The 15,344-nt window shown below is 35.5% G+C and overlaps 3 protein-coding genes across 4 annotated transcripts; 1 reads left to right on the forward strand and 2 right to left on the reverse strand.

The window, feature by feature from the left end:
- Window positions 1-99: 99 nt before the first annotated feature.
- Window positions 100-1,817, reverse strand: LOC110803020 (aspartic proteinase CDR1-like). The gene has a single exon (XM_022008477.2). It carries the CDS (start codon window positions 1,726-1,728, stop codon window positions 370-372), a length of 1,359 nt encoding a protein of 452 aa, XP_021864169.2. The 5' UTR covers window positions 1,729-1,817; the 3' UTR covers window positions 100-369.
- Window positions 1,818-2,389: 572 nt separating this feature from the next.
- On the reverse strand, window positions 2,390-6,889 carry LOC110803054 (dehydrodolichyl diphosphate synthase 2). 2 transcript variants are annotated; one of them, XM_056827621.1, is made up of 3 exons: window positions 6,422-6,889; window positions 3,770-3,837; window positions 2,390-3,135 (listed from the first exon to the last, which is right to left on the reverse strand). In XM_056827621.1, the coding sequence occupies exons 1-3, from the start codon at window positions 6,866-6,868 to the stop codon at window positions 2,664-2,666; spliced, it is 987 nt and encodes a 328-aa protein (XP_056683599.1). In that variant the 5' UTR covers window positions 6,869-6,889; the 3' UTR covers window positions 2,390-2,663. The 2 variants fall into 2 exon arrangements, with proteins under 2 accessions (XP_056683599.1, XP_021864209.2); XM_022008517.2 differs by lacking the exon at window positions 6,422-6,889 and adding an exon at window positions 4,537-6,396.
- A 1,508-nt stretch (window positions 6,890-8,397) lies between these two features.
- On the forward strand, window positions 8,398-12,641 carry LOC110803053 (protein DAMAGED DNA-BINDING 2). The gene is made up of 11 exons (XM_022008516.2): window positions 8,398-8,736; window positions 8,847-8,937; window positions 9,616-9,743; window positions 9,934-10,056; window positions 10,164-10,252; window positions 10,372-10,492; window positions 10,672-10,763; window positions 11,063-11,192; window positions 11,409-11,657; window positions 11,753-11,949; window positions 12,034-12,641. The coding sequence occupies exons 1-11, from the start codon at window positions 8,533-8,535 to the stop codon at window positions 12,239-12,241; spliced, it is 1,632 nt and encodes a 543-aa protein (XP_021864208.1). The 5' UTR covers window positions 8,398-8,532; the 3' UTR covers window positions 12,242-12,641.
- Window positions 12,642-15,344: the final 2,703 nt, after the last annotated feature.

A 15,344-nucleotide genomic window follows, 5' to 3' on the forward strand; every position in this document is an offset into this window, starting at 1 on the left:
GATTCATGGAATTTTGATGGGCAAAAAAGTTGGGTATGGCTTTCAATTCTTGCAAGGGGTTAATAATCAATCAAACACCTACCTAGATACTCCACTGAATTGATCAGTTTAGACAAATAGATAAGTTTTTACCATTATTTTTAGTGACTTCTAGCATAAGATTCTGATTTCCCCTGAATATTTAGAGGACTTCAGTTATTTACATCAGTATTTATACCAACACCCCCCCCTAAATGTGAGACATTGAGATCAAGGATCTGGCTTACCCAGTTACCCTTGAATTTTCTGCTTTTAGTTCTGATTTGTTGTCCATGGAGTGCTATATATATGTAGATGCAATGTATAGTTGAAGAATAGTGCATGCTGCCTTTACCCTTCCAGAAAATCGACAGCGTCATCAGGACAAGCTCCTGAATAGACTAAACTTAGCAAGTTGTTTTCCAGATCATACCCAATATGAACATTCCTTTGCTGGTGAAATCCTAATATCGACACCTTACCCTCACTTTCTTTGAGCCTGATCATAGCCAGACAATATAACCCAGAGTGTCTTATCCATAAATTTGCATCACATAACATGTAGTCTAGGCCATTGAAGTGGAACACCACCTCTGGAGCATCACTAATATCCCTGTAGCATAACTCGAAATGCTCAGTGCTTTCCGGGGTATACTCAGACATAACATCCATGATAACACTCACCAAGATGTCAAAAGCTTCACCTCGTAGCATTGTATATGAGGCTCCTGAGTCTATGATAAATCCAACATCTGTTCCGTTCTCATCTTTAGATTTCTCGAAAATCCCTGCTGGAAGGTTCACTTCTGACCCATCCACACTGATCCCTGTGAGGTTTAGGTAATAGACCCCATAACCGTTAGGCAAAAGGGGTGTTGTCATCCCAACGTCTGACGTGAATGCTCCGGGCCCAAAGTGGGCTACCCCCCGGATGTGGGTCCCATTGGCGAAGACATAGTGGGAGAAGTGAGAGACAGTTAATTGACGGACGAGGGAGGCACTCTGGTTGCCTACCCCTACAATTCCAGGACTATGGCTTACATCATGGTTGTCATGACCGCAACCAAAAACCATGTTGTCCATAGTCCTTGAGGTATTCTCGGCTGATAGAGTTAGGGTTTCTGTCGAGACTACCCCTCTTGATGATTTGTCCCTGTAGGAAGTATGATAGACACAGAAGGGGAAATCAGGGTCTTCAGAGTTATTGCTCCCACATGTATGCCCTGGTGCCATGGAACAATACTCTTGATCTGTACATTGGACTTGTCGGTATGTAGACGAGTTTTGTGGGTTAAAAACCGTGTAATTTCCTTGCTTATAGCAATGAACACATGGACGACACTGGATCCAGGTAAAGCTGCTTCCAGTGTCAAAGATACCATAACTAGTGACTGCTGGTGTTCCCAGAGTGTACTTCATGAGCAAGTTCCACCCAGAAAGTGGGGCCGCGACATAGTCTTTTGCCAGCGCACTGAGTTGGCTGAAGTAGCGGCTTCTTGCTACAGAGGTGATGACTCCATCTTGTATGTGTTTTGCTCGCGTGTAGTCTGGGTCATAGAAGGGAGATTCTGGTGAGCTACGATGGATGAGGGGTGCTGAGAAGAGGATATCACCACTACTAGGTTTCCCCGGCGGAAGAGATGGTGAAGAACCAAAACACTGATCAAGGGAGTTGATTAAGCTTACAATTAGAAAGATAAAGGAGTACATGATAAATTTTGATGGACAATTTAAAGCATTGTGAAATAATGTGTGCAAGCATTTAAATTTATGATGGCATTTTTGTGTATTAATCAGCTCTTTTGTTTTAAAGATGCACACTCTTGTACATTTACAACTATACAAGTATTACACCAAATATACTTTTTTTTTAGTTACCTTGTGCTTCATTTAAAGTTTGCTGGTATTTTTATATTTAAAAACTAATCTAAAGAAAAGAAATTTGAAGGGGTTTGGATTAGATTAGTTCTGGGTAAAATGAATTCATGAAAAGAACCATTACTCTAATTCTTGGGCAACAGAGCTAAGAAAAAAAAGTTTAGTTATGCAGGAACATCTTCATACTGAATTTTCCGTCCTGAGTGCATTTATAAACGGTCGCCCCTAACAAAATCCGAGGTAAAAGTTAAAGAAATGTTAGTAGCTATTACTATTTTAGGAAATGCGACACTTTTTTTTAGGGACAGAGGAACGTTTTGATCCTTACCAAATATAAGGAAACATGATAAATTGGGACATGAATTTTCTGACTAGCTGGTCAATTAACAGATGCAATAAGGTTCCCCTTAAATGGCCCCGTTTGGTTTAACGGAAAATATTTTCAATGAAAAACGAGTTTGTGTTCTAATACTTTGTAACGAGTAATGGAATATACTCCGTAAATCTTAAAATCCACACTTCTGCCATAGGTGGGAGTTCTCAGTACATAATTCCTGTTCTGTGTCTTTATTACTGTTAAAACGTACTTCGTATATACATAAGAATCTCGCTCTAGAGCGAGATACAGTTTTTCTAGTTTAATTTTACTTTTAAGGGTAAAAATTGGGCTAAGGGAAATGTTTTCTTTCTTCCATAGTAACTGTATTCTCATCTTTCTGCCCTGATACCGTAGAATAAGCTCTTTCATCAGCAGTTTTTTCCTTTTGTTATCGATTAGCAGCACTTGATTCCTGTAAATCTCGGCCACCATAACGTCTATTTCTTTGCTGAAACGACCTCAAAGCCTCGACAAACTCATCTTCTCCAAAATCAGGCCAAAGAGCCCTCACAAAAAACAGCTCAGTGTAAGCCAATTGCCAAAGCAAGAAATTACTGACCCTCAACTCACCACTAGTTCTTATTAACAGGTCAGGGTAAGGATACTCAGTACAGTTAGTCTCGAGTTCTTGTTCAATCAATGTTTCATCGATCTCTTCTACTTCAACATCACCGTCTTTCACTTTCTGAGCAATGTTCTTGCACGCTTGTATGATGTCGTATTTACCACTGTAACTAACCGCGACAATTAGTTGAAAGTTTGTGAAATCTTTAGTGGTTTCTTCTGCATCAGCTATTAGTTTCTGTAAGGATTTTGGGAGCTTTGAAGGGTCTCCGATTACTGATATCCTGATGCCTTGCCTGTTCAACCAAATATTATTAGCCAAACAATAGTCTAAGTCGGACCAGACCAGACCAACATGAATGAAACCAGATCAGACCAGCAAAATGAAAAATCAGACCAGATCAGACCAAATCAGACGAAGAGAACGAGTCTAAGTCTGTTACAGAATTCGTGGTCTTAAATTTTAAGAAAAATCAGCAACATGTTGTCTGTTTATTTATAGTCGACGAAGTTGATGACTTTGGCAATGACGATGATTTGAAACGACAGTTCTAGTAGTTTGCCACTTGGATGCTAAAAAAAAGGGTCCAAATCGAGTCGTTGTGTTAAGTGGGAGCAATAGAAGACATGAAAATTAAGGAACTTCTAGAAACAAAAAAAATTGTGATTCCATCTTAAAAACTAGGAACATTTTAGGTGAGCCACAATCTTTCTTTTTTTTTCGGCTAAAAAGAGTGCACAAAATATCTTGATGTGTAAATTATGTTTGCCTATGCAACTAATGCTAAAGGGTGTTTACCTTATTTTCACTTATTTAGGACGAAAAGAAATCACACTGAAAACTGACAGGAAACTTGAATTCTAAATAGAGAGAGGTAAAAAAAAAAAAATTGATACATACAAATAGATTGAAAGGGAATGTTCCTATACCTGATAAAGTTGTCTAATTCAGATTTAATTCCTTTCTCGAACAAGCTCATTAGAAAATCAACCTCCACCTGCATTTTCAAACTTAACCTTGTTATCACTTTTTCTTCTAACAAAATCAAATTTATTTAGCCCAAATGCATGAACGTGACACGACTTTTCTTCAGCTAGAGAGTTCACATCACAAGATGGTAAGAGATTCAACATTAAAATAATATGGCGATAAAGGGGAGTAGCCTCAATAAGTGCTCAACCCTCTCATCTTTTGTCAACGTGAAACACTCACATGTGTTGTTTGGTAAGGTTATACTTCATTTGATGGTATAGGGCTCTACCAGTCCTAATTGTAACCGTACTAGAGTAGTGACATAATTTCAATTGGTGTTAGATGGAGAACAAGTTACTCAAATAGTCTCGCTTTTTCCAAAATACGACAAATATATACATCCTAGTTTCAAAAAAAATTGCAACACTTTCAGTTTTGCCACTATTTATTTACTAACTTTAACCATAAGTTTTAACTAATTTGTTAAAAGCGAATAAGTAAAATGGTAGTGTATTGATTTCATTATATATTTTTATAATATTAAATTTTAAGATAAAAAAAAGTATGATTAGAGATATTGACGGTCAAAGTTGTATCTTGGCAAACGTGCTAATTAAAGTATTACAACTTTTTTGAAACGGAGGAAGTATTTAAAAAGAAAAAGGAAGAAAATCAACAGATAGTGAAAGGGAGAGAGAAATGAAAAGGATAAAGAAGTACTGACTTGTGGGCGAACCCAATTATCACAGGAGAAGGCAAAGACAGTCAGAACTTTGATACCCCATTTCCCACATAACTCCACCATCTGCCTCAACGATCTCACCCCTGCTTCATGCCCCATACCCCCAGGCAACCCCCTTTGCTTGGCCCACCTCACATTCCCATCCATTATCACCGCCACGTGCCGGGGCATCGCTTCTCGCTGCAACCCCGCTGGCAGCTCCACCTCTTCCTCCTCCGCCTCGGCGGGTCCCACTTTGGAGGCAGTGGGAGCCGCCGAGGCGATTCCGAAAGGAAGCTTCTCGAATTTACGGGAAGAAGAAGAAGAGAGGGAAGAGTTGAAGTGGAAAATGAGATGATTAGTGGGTTTTTGAGGGTTGGATTTTAGGAGAGAGAATGAGAAAGTTGTTGTAGGTGGGAGGTGGAGGGATAACATTTTTGGTTGGTTAATTGTGTTTGTAACTGTATTTTGGAAATTCAGTGCGTAGTTAGTTGATTTTGCCGCCATATTTAAACTACACAATTAAGTACGGTCAATGTCAAAAGGAAAGCGTTGTAGTTGCCTGATTGGTTTAAAACTCTTAAATTAAGTGGCTATCTTTTTTTTTTTATGGATGTGAAACACAATTTTTCAGAATTTTCTGTAACTTAAAATTCCCACATTTTAAGGTAGGTGTTTATAGATTTAAAGATAATACCCACATCTTAAGGTAGCCATTAGAGGAGTTTATCGGTTTATGTGGTGCAAAATCAATTTTAGATTTAAAAATCCTAATTTAGAACTCATAAGGCTTTGTTCTGTTTATCTTATCTTCAGTTATTTAAAGAAAATCTGTACATATAAGTTCAATCACAAATTCTTATTTACAATGGTTGTACAATAAATATTGTACACCGGAGTAAAAGTTAACTCAAAATGCTTAAAAGTTAAGCTTATATATGTAAAAGTTATCTATTTTTTAGTGATAAATTTTTTCATTTTAATAAAACTTATTTCTTCAAAATCACTAATAAGGTATAAAATTAATCATTTAACATTTTAAAATGTTTATCTATCAACGTTTATAAAAGTTAATCAAAACTAGGTTAAAGTTACAAAAAAATGGTAAAAGTTATCTTGGTGTACAATAAATTTATTGTACACCTTGTGCGCGCAAGACCTTTTGAAGTTCAATTTAGTTTAGATACATTCAGATAAGATAAATCAAAGGAAAAAAAAAAGGTTGTCATAATACAATATATAAATAAAATAAGTTTTGATAAATTTACAAAAAATAAGTAAAACGCACTCTAAGTGTAGAGCTTTTGTGTGATTTTTTGAATTTGTATCGAGAATTTGTATGTGGAATTGGTGGAAGATTTACAAAAATTTTAAGTTTTGAGGGTATTGATTTTGTACATACGTGTAATAATATTTAAGAATTCCAAACACATCAAATTAAACACATGAAAAGTTAAGGGATGATAGAGGAAACACACAAATCATACAATTCCTCATGTTTCATACTGAATCATTGACACTATATACAAGTTAGAAATATCAAATATGTATTCGTGTACTTTTTTTTATCATCTTATTTGTGCAAGTTGATTAATGATGTGGTGAAAAGTAAAGCTAAACATACAAAGTACGGAATTGTGGGCCTTATGAAAGGGGTCTAAGGGGCAAAACAATAAATTAATGGGCCTAGTGTTGATGGGCCTTGTGAGTGAAAATGCGCAAATGGTAGGTAAAGAGGCCCAAGAGGTCGATGCAAACACGCAACATACCAAATGAAAGCATTTCAAATTTGCACAAATTGTATTCCTTCCTATCAATATCATAGTTATTGGGAAGAGATTGATGCAAGGATTGTATATTGTAGATAAGAGAATAAGAAGTTACCGACTTTGGAACGAAGCCAATTATCAATGGAGAAACCAAAGACAGTAAGAACTTTGATACCCCATTTTATGCATAATTCCACCACTTTTGTCAAAGACTTAACTCCAGCAACATGGCCTGCACTCCCAGGCAACCCCTTCTGCTTAGCCCACCTCATATTCCCATCCATTATCATTGCCACGTGTCGCGGCATTGCTTCTCGTCGTAACCCCGGTGGCATACTAAGCTCCACCTCCCCGTCATTCTCGATTTCCGTGTACGAACCGGCCGAAATAGGACTTCTTCTCATAGGAGATGATTGCAGGGAAGGGTGCAAGTGTGAGGGGAGAGACAATTTGGTGGTGGTGGTAATAAGAGGGTGGTGGAAGGAGAACATTATTGACTTACTATTATTTTTGCAATTTTTCCCAAATTGTAATTTCTCAATGTTAATAACAACATATATAATCATTCGTGGTACAGTCTTTTTTCTTTTATATTGGTTTGCAATTTCAAAATTTTATGTTTAATTTCGTTGTTCTAACCAAAACTAAAGTCCAAATCTATACGGAGTATTATTAATGCTTACTAATAGTAATCACATGATAAATGTGTGTACTATTATATATGCAGTATAGTTGGTAGATACGGAGTATTATTAATGCTTACTAATATATATGCAGTATAGTTGGTAGATTTCTTGTTGGAAGTTTTGGGGTATTATACATTTATACTCCATAAATATATGTAATCATGGGCTTTTATTTTAGCTAAAAAGTATACTAGCCTAAAATTTTGATGTGGCAATGCAAGCTACAATTCTTATAATAACCGTTGGAGATGCTCTTCGATCTCCCTCTCTCTTATGAATTAGGATTTGTATCTTGGATGGAATGGAATGACAAACATACTTACATACGGGGAGAAGAGTTATGAGATTTTAGGGCCCCAGTGATGGAGTAGAGTTAAAATTCGTCAGGTGTGAGGTTCCAAGGTAAATATACCAACCAAACAGTGAAATAGATTCTAGCTCATTTCCAGCTCATTCCAAACAGGGATGACAAATTAAATGGATACATATTTACCCGATCCAATTGCAGTTATTAAATAGATGGATAACATAAATAAACGGAAGCGATGCGGGTGACGAATCGAGTCGGATACAGTCATACAGATGACTCTTGCTCCGTCCATCCGTTTAATTTATTTTTCACCTAGATTTAATAAAGACATTATATATTCAAGAAAATATTTTTATTTCTTATTGCAATTTTTTACTTTTCAAAGCATTTATTGTTATTTTTTTATACAATTTTTTTTGTATTTGATGAAAGTGACTATATGTTAAAGTTGAAGTAATTTTTTTAAAACAAAATATTCACCCGATCAACTCGTTTCATCCACGAATAGTAGATGAGTGGATGTGAGTGATGGGTTAAGCGAGTGACGGTGAATGTGGAAGAAGCATAATGATACCCCCTCCGTAGTTTATTAAATGATATGCTTTGACCGGCATATATTTGTAGGAGTGTGAGTTGAATTTATTAAAATAAGATGAAAGTGGGTAGTGAGTGAATTATTTAATGTAGTAAAAAGATAATGTGAGTAAGTGTGAGGTCCATGAAAAAAAAAGAGAAATTAATATTAATATAATTGAAATCGAGGACTATGAAATGTCAAAAAGGAAATTGTAATAAAATACGACATTTGAAAAGTGTATTTTTTTTTTAATTAAAATACATAGGGAGTATACGAATAGATACGGGTGAAGCTCCACCAAATCCAAATCCGACCCATTGTCCTTAATTTCAAGTAGCCCAACGAACACCAAATCCAAATCCGACCCATTGCAATCCTTAATTTCAAGTAGCCCAACGAAACACCCCTACAAGTCGGTTGGTCTTAAAGTACACGGCTATGAGCAAACCACGTCATCTCCCGCCAATTTCAAGACACATTATTCCCTTTATACCCCTCTTTCAACCAACAACCTAACCAAACAATCAAGGGCGAAACAGTACATTACAACTGCCATAGTTTTTCCCTAACTGAAGGCGGTTGCTCTTCCTCCTCTGTCCAACCCCCAACTTCTCTGAAACTCCATTTCTGTGTTTGAGAAGATTGCAATTTACGAAAATGTCCCCGAGAACAAGGAGAGGAGCGTCGCCGAAGTTCGTCATAGAGAGAGACGAAGATTCCGAAGAAAGCTCCTCTGACGAAGACGAAGAAAATGGCGTCGGTGATTGTGAAGACGATGAAGTTGAAGAAGAAGAAGAAATTGAAGAGACCAAGAGGAGAGAGAAAAAACCTATTACAATTTCTCTCAAAAAAGTTTGCAAAGTAAGTTTTTCAATTTGGTTAATTTTATTAGGGTTTTATGATTTTGTTGAAATTCTAAACACTTTCTGGGGTTTATTGATTTTTTCTTCTTCTGTAATTGGGTTGAATAGGTATGCAAGAAGACAGGACATCAAGCGGGGTTTCAAGGAGCTACTTATATTGATTGCCCAATGAAACCTTGTTTCCTTTGCAAATTGCCAGGTAAGTAGTTTTATTTTTAATTCCCTTAATTTTTTGATTTTATTGCGCGAAATTTGTTTGTTTTTTAGTTGTCGTTTTTGGAAAGTAGTGTGCTTTTGTTTGATTATTATTATGTAAATGTGATAATTTATTTGGTAAATTCAATTATAACTATTTTAACAAGACTGAAATTCATAGTAAAAGCACATATTGTTTAATTTCAAATGTCTGAATTAGTAGTTGGCTGGCACAGTGATCTGTAGGCAGAGAACTTCTGTTGTGCTACCATTTTCATAGTAAGCTACTTATGTTACACATGAATGTGGTGAGTTCATAGGCTAGGGTTGTTTTGTTGATGGAAGATTGTATGTTTCGAGTCTATACCTTTTAGTTACCGGTAATAAATGACAGCAATGGGAATGAGTTCAAGTGTAATTTGTCTAAGCTAGGAAGTAGTATTTGTAATGTCCATGAAAATTTTGTATGCTTCTTGTCCAAATGGATTGTCAAGATAGTGTTTAACATTGGTAATTTAGGTGAAGTGTCTGAGGTTTGAATATCTTCCTTTTACATTTTCCTTTCTTTTGATTGCTTTGAGGTTTGTGTGTGTGTCTGTGTGTGTGTGTGTGTTAGTGGGGTTGTAGCTTGCTTATGGTTCTGACATGTCTTCCTCTTTTTTTCGTTTCTTTTTGGATGAAGGGCATACAACAATGAATTGCCCTCATCGTGTAGCTACTGAGCATGGTGTGATTCCAGCACCTCGTAAGAGTACTCGTCATTCAGTGGACTACATATTTGAACGCCAGCTTAGGCCACATGTTCCTGCTGTAAGTTGTTTATAGTGTGTAATTCTCTAGACTTCTAGTAACTTCATTCTGATGTTTTGTCAGTTTGACTTGCTAAGTCCTTGTAGACTTTGAAATTTTTCCGTTGTCAGAATGCTCTATTGTTTGACATTCAATGGCTGCCTGATAGTAAATTTTTCTTCCCCTTCCCGCCCAATTGGGTTCAATATAGATCAAGCCTGGATTTCTAATCCCGGATGAAGTGACACGAGCAGTTATCAGATACCATAGTAGACGAGTTACATGCTTGGAATTCCATCCGACCAACAACAATATTCTTTTATCTGGGGACAAGGTTAGTTTCAATTTTTTAAATCTATAATAGAGAGTATTGCATTTGCTGTGGTTGTATTATTGATGTCTCTACTGTTTGGTCTTCCATATCTTTTTAACCTACCTCAGAAAGGTCAACTTGGAGTCTGGGATTACGATAAAGTTTACGAAAAAAGAGTTTATACAAATATTCACTCCTGCTTGCTCAACACTATGAGGTTAGCTTTTATTGTCTTTGCTGATCTTTTATCTCAGTGTAGATTCCTGTGTTTTAGTGTCCTGCTATATGACAAGTAAGCTATGCTATTATGGTTGACAATAATCTTTTGTCGTGCAGATTTAATTCAGTTAATGATGGAACTATTTATGGTGCATCCTCTGATGGCACCATTAGCTGCACCGACTTAGAAACTGGAATCTCGGAGTCGATGATGAACCTCAATCCTAATGGCTGGAGTGTATGTCAATATTTGATTTGTAGCTGTTAAATTTGATCATATATGCTTGTGTTTGACTGTGATAATTTTTTTTATATGAGAAGTTACAACACGCGCAAGCAGTTTGTCTTTCTATTTTGTTCTTTGACTAGGCCGATTTAATTAGCATCATGATTTATGGGATATATGAATTCATGCAGAGTCCAAAGAGTTGGAGGATGCTGTATGGCTTAGATATTAACTCAGAGAAGGGGCTTGTTTTAGTTGCTGATAATTTTGGTTATCTGTACATGTAAGTGTATCCCTGGTCTTCTGAATGATTTGTGGCAGAAGTGCAGAAATAGTATAAATTGTGACATGTATCTTTTTTGAAAAGGAAGATAGACTGTTGTTAGCTGGAGAATGTATGCGGTATATATGTGTATTGTGATGCGTGACTGGAGCCGCAACAATATTATATTGTTCAAATATTATCTGAGGGGTTAATAGTAATTCTGTTCGTCCAGCAACTTTGTTTGATTTGTGAGAATGAGTGAAATTTCTATTTGTTCTTAAGGATATTTGCCAATAATTTTTATGCCGTAATTATAGGTTGGATACACGTACCAAGGCTAAAGTAAGGGAGGGTGTCTTGATTCATAAGAAGGGTAGCAAGGTTGTTGGGTTGCAATGTAACCCTGTCCAGCCAGATCTTCTCTTGAGTTGTGGAAATGATCACTTTGTAAGTTTTTGCTTAAACTTGCAATTGTGTGCTTCTTTCTTCATCAGACTTCGACATCAATCTTTTTACAGAGAATTTTGTTATCAAGTGAACTGAGTCTTCATGATGGTTTTAAATGTTACCTATGTTCTATGTGGACTTGTATAAGTGGCTTTTCAACTATCCTGATATATATTTATCCTAATATGTTTTCTACTTTGTTTATCACCTTTCCAGGCTCGTTTATGGGATCTCCGCCGATTAGAAGCTGGATCTTCTCTTGGCAATCTTGCACATCGCCGAGTAGTAAATTCTGCATATTTCTCTCCGCATACAGGGAGCAAAATCCTCACTACAGCACAAGACAATCGAATTCGTGTATGGGATTCAATATACGTCAACATGGAGTCACCAAGCCGTGAAATTGTACATAGCCACGATTTTAATCGCCATTTGACTCCTTTTCGAGCTGAATGGGATCCCAAGGTTAATGAATTTTTATTTAGAGAAACTTTTTACTTTACTTTTGGCATTGTTGACTTAGTTATACCTTATACCTCATCCTTTTCCTCTTTGTGCAGGATTCGTCAGAGTCTCTAGTTGTTATTGGACGTTACATCAGCGAGAACTACAATGGCGTTGCTCTGCATCCTATTGACTTTATAGATGTGACCACAGGGCAATTAGTTGCTGAGGTGATTGACCCGAATATCACAACCATCAGTCCTGTAAATAAACTGCATCCCAGAGATGATGTTCTGGCAACTGGTAGTTCAAGGTTTGTATTTGCATCTGATATAATTATTTTGTTCTGGTATGTATGAAAAACACAATTGTCGTTGATGATGTTGTTATCTTTCAGATCTCTATTTATATGGAGACCTAAGGATAAATCCGAGGACGTGCAACAGAAGGAAGAAAAGAAAACGATTATTTACTACGGAAAGGCTGACAGTAAACAGAAAAAGAAGCTTGGTGATGAAAGTGATGAATCGGATGATGAATCATTCAAGTCTAAAGGCAAGAAATCACAGACAAAGTCATCTGCCATAAAAAAGGTAAAGAGGTGAAGTTCCTGAAGTCTTCTGGTATTCTGGTAAAGAGCTTAACACCAGCACCTCTTACCCTTCATCAGGGTGCTGGTATTAAGTGTGTTTTTGAGACCAAAAGCATGATGCATGAAACTTTTGTATGTTGTTGAAACTGTGTGAACAAGTTTTATTTCTGTAAAGTCACATTGGCTCGTTCGAGAAGAACCAGTTACATTTTGCTGTCGCGCAAAACTAGCTCCTCTTGAATTGACTAGGTTAGTAATTAGTACTGAGTACTGACTGTTCTATGTTGCCTGCTAGCCTCATCATTTTGTGTTTACAGATGGGGTACAAGGGCAGAGCACTGTAATTGCTGTATATAACTAAAGTATGTATTTTTCACCTTTCCCTAATCTTAAACTTGCATTAATTTTGATTACTCTGGTCATTTAGCTAGTATCATATCAGTTCAAGAAATGTTATGCTCCTCTTGTTTTTTTGATATCCTGTTGTAAGACATGTACCTCTTTTTTTTAAATTTGTGTATGAGTGAACAATTTAACCCTTATGGCATCATGCCCCTTGAATCAATCTCTATTCTATGCTAACATGCGCCAACAACATCTCAAATTGTTGAAGAAGTAGAAATCGTTGTTGAACTTTCAACGGTAAGTTCGACTACTACATTACGGAGTACTTTTTTTCCCTTTTTTTGTCAAAAATGTTACTCCTACTTATAATCATGAATTATTTAATTGAGAGTTGAATTTGTTCATGAATTGTTTAATTGATAGTTAAATTAGTTTCACTTTTTCATTAATCAACAATGAGCAGGTATTCAATTATTATATTAAAGAACGATTAATAGTTGGATATATTCGAGAGTACTTAGATGTATGGGTGTGACGTCAAAGGGGGTGAAGTTTATGTAGATAATTATTGCATGATTTAGTTTTCTTTGATTTCTTTGCTAATGGCTTATTGCTGACATAAAAAGGGAGGTGGAGTTTATGGAGATGATTTTAATTAGTCCAAACTCAGTTGTTCAAGTTTTTGGTAATTGCAATAAATTTAACATCTACTCAGACTTTATTTTTCTTTCAGATTGTTTGCGTGCTTGAATTGCGACAAAGTAGTTGTCAATGAAGAATTTTACGGAGTATTGGACTAATTAATCACCTCAAATTAGTTCTCCGTATTTTGTGATTGCTTCACAACTTGGCTTCCCCCCCTTTTCACAAAATGGCTGTTACTAAAGACTAATTTGACTTTTTCTGTCAGCAATGTTTTATTGATTTCTTGCTAATCACCTCAAATTAGGTTTTTTTTAAATTTTTTTTTAATACAATTTTTTTTAATGAATTATCATTGAGGGTATTATATACGGCACCCAAAAGGTCATTTATTCTAATGATCTCGTGAGTTCTCTCATAAAATATAGATTATCTGAAGTTCTGAACCTATTTTGTCGGAATTAGGAGTTGTTTGTTTCAAATTATTTGACTCATTTCAGCAAAATAAGCTCAGATGCTGGCAAATATAAGTTCAAATCAGTAAATTAAGTTTTTTCAAACAATTTACAGTCATAAATAAACTTTTTTAGCGAAAATAAATAGAATTGAACAACCCTAACTAAACTTAGTTACTACGGAGTACTGCATATCAAAATACTAAGAAAATAATACTCATAGTAACTAAAAGTCTAAAACAATTGATTGGAAGTATAAAACGGAAATATTATGTCAACTAGTTTAGATGCCGTGCACACTCGGATATCTAAAATTATTATTTGATACTTTTTTATATATATAATGTTTAATTGATATATTTCTCCTCGTAAATAAAATCTAATATATATAATAAAGAAGGCACATTTGCTGAATTATTAGAGCGTCACGCAGAAAATCTAATGATTTTGGCCAATAAAAAATAAGATTTCTAATTTATTTTTGAATTAAAAAGGCAAGCGACCCGTAGATAAATAATTAGGCGCCACGTAGATATTTTAATTAATTAATTAATAATGTATACAACACTATCCAAAATACAAATACTCTAATAATTTAAAAAGTAAACCTAAAATAAAATTTAATCCAAAATCAAACACTAATCTAAAATAAAATTCTACCCAAAATAAAAAACTAATCTACTCCCTCCGTATTTATTTAAGAGATACACTTGGTCGGACACGAATATTAAGAAAAAGAATTGAATGAAATAAAGTAATAAAACAAGTGGGGTTGGGTAGATATTTTAATAAGTAAAACAAGTGGGGACCATGTCATTTTAGGGGATGGGGGTGAAGATGGGGTGTAGATAGATTATTTAATTAGATAGTGGGGTTGATAAGTTACTAAAAATGGCAAGTGTATCTCTTAAATAAATACAGTCGGAAAAGACAAGTGTATCCCTTAAATAAATACAGAGGGAGTAATACTGTAGTAGAGCTCCCCGTACAAATGATTTCGGCTAATGAAAAGTAAGATTTCTAAATTATTTTTGAATTAAAAAGGTCGAGTGCCACGTAAATTAATAATTAGGTGCCATGTAGATATTAGATATAAGCAAGATATGTACTTACAAAATCTTTTGTGTACCCCCGATTTACGGTAATTGACTTTACATCCAACCTAGCGCGTATAAAGTAAAAAATAGAAGTCACTAAAGGTAAAAAGTGAACCTGACTAAAGATATAAGCGAACCCGACCAAATATACAAGTGTCTTATCCGAGGACTAAAATTACCTTACTCAAGGATATATAAATATGACCCTAACCAATGAAAAGTGTGACCCTAACCAATGAAAAGTGTGACCCTAACAATAAACAATGAAGTGACATTGATCAAGAGTGATATGTTTGTTACAAGTTATAACTACGACCAATACAACACCAACGATGAGAATATACCAATACACAAGTGTAATATAGGTAGTAGGCTGTGTGGGGTTTGAACCCATACCATGAATAATATTGTACATTGCTCAACTATTTGAGCTAATAGTCCTGAAATTAAGGTAACTTATAACTACAATAAAAAAAAATCTGATAACATCAATAAAGGTAACTAAAAGAACAAGCGGATAACCTTCAATTCCTCTTTTGGGTCGTCACACAATATATTATCGCAGATCGGTCATTCT

Source organism: Spinacia oleracea, chromosome 1 (genome assembly GCF_020520425.1).
Source record: "Spinacia oleracea cultivar Varoflay chromosome 1, BTI_SOV_V1, whole genome shotgun sequence".
Lineage (NCBI taxonomy): Eukaryota > Viridiplantae > Streptophyta > Magnoliopsida > Caryophyllales > Amaranthaceae > Spinacia > Spinacia oleracea.

Bases quoted from the DNA above. Each gene is read 5' to 3' on its own strand.
- LOC110803053 (XM_022008516.2), top strand. From the start codon at position 8,533: ATGTCCCCGAGAACAAGGAGAGGAGCGTCGCCGAAGTTCGTCATAGAG. The intron at 8,938-9,615 runs GTAAGTAGTTTT...TTTTGGATGAAG, and splicing joins TTTCCTTTGCAAATTGCCAG to GGCATACAACAATGAATTGC. The intron at 10,057-10,163 runs GTTAGTTTCAAT...AACCTACCTCAG, and splicing joins TTCTTTTATCTGGGGACAAG to AAAGGTCAACTTGGAGTCTG.
- LOC110803054 (XM_022008517.2), bottom strand. From the start codon at position 5,040: ATGGCGGCAAAATCAACTAACTACGCACTGAATTTCCAAAATACAGTT. The intron at 3,838-4,536 runs GTCAGTACTTCT...TTGAAAATGCAG, and splicing joins ATAATTGGGTTCGCCCACAA to GTGGAGGTTGATTTTCTAAT. The intron at 3,136-3,769 runs GTATAGGAACAT...TTGGTTGAACAG, and splicing joins GAATTAGACAACTTTATCAG to GCAAGGCATCAGGATATCAG.
- LOC110803020 (XM_022008477.2), bottom strand. From the start codon at position 1,728: ATGTACTCCTTTATCTTTCTAATTGTAAGCTTAATCAACTCCCTTGAT.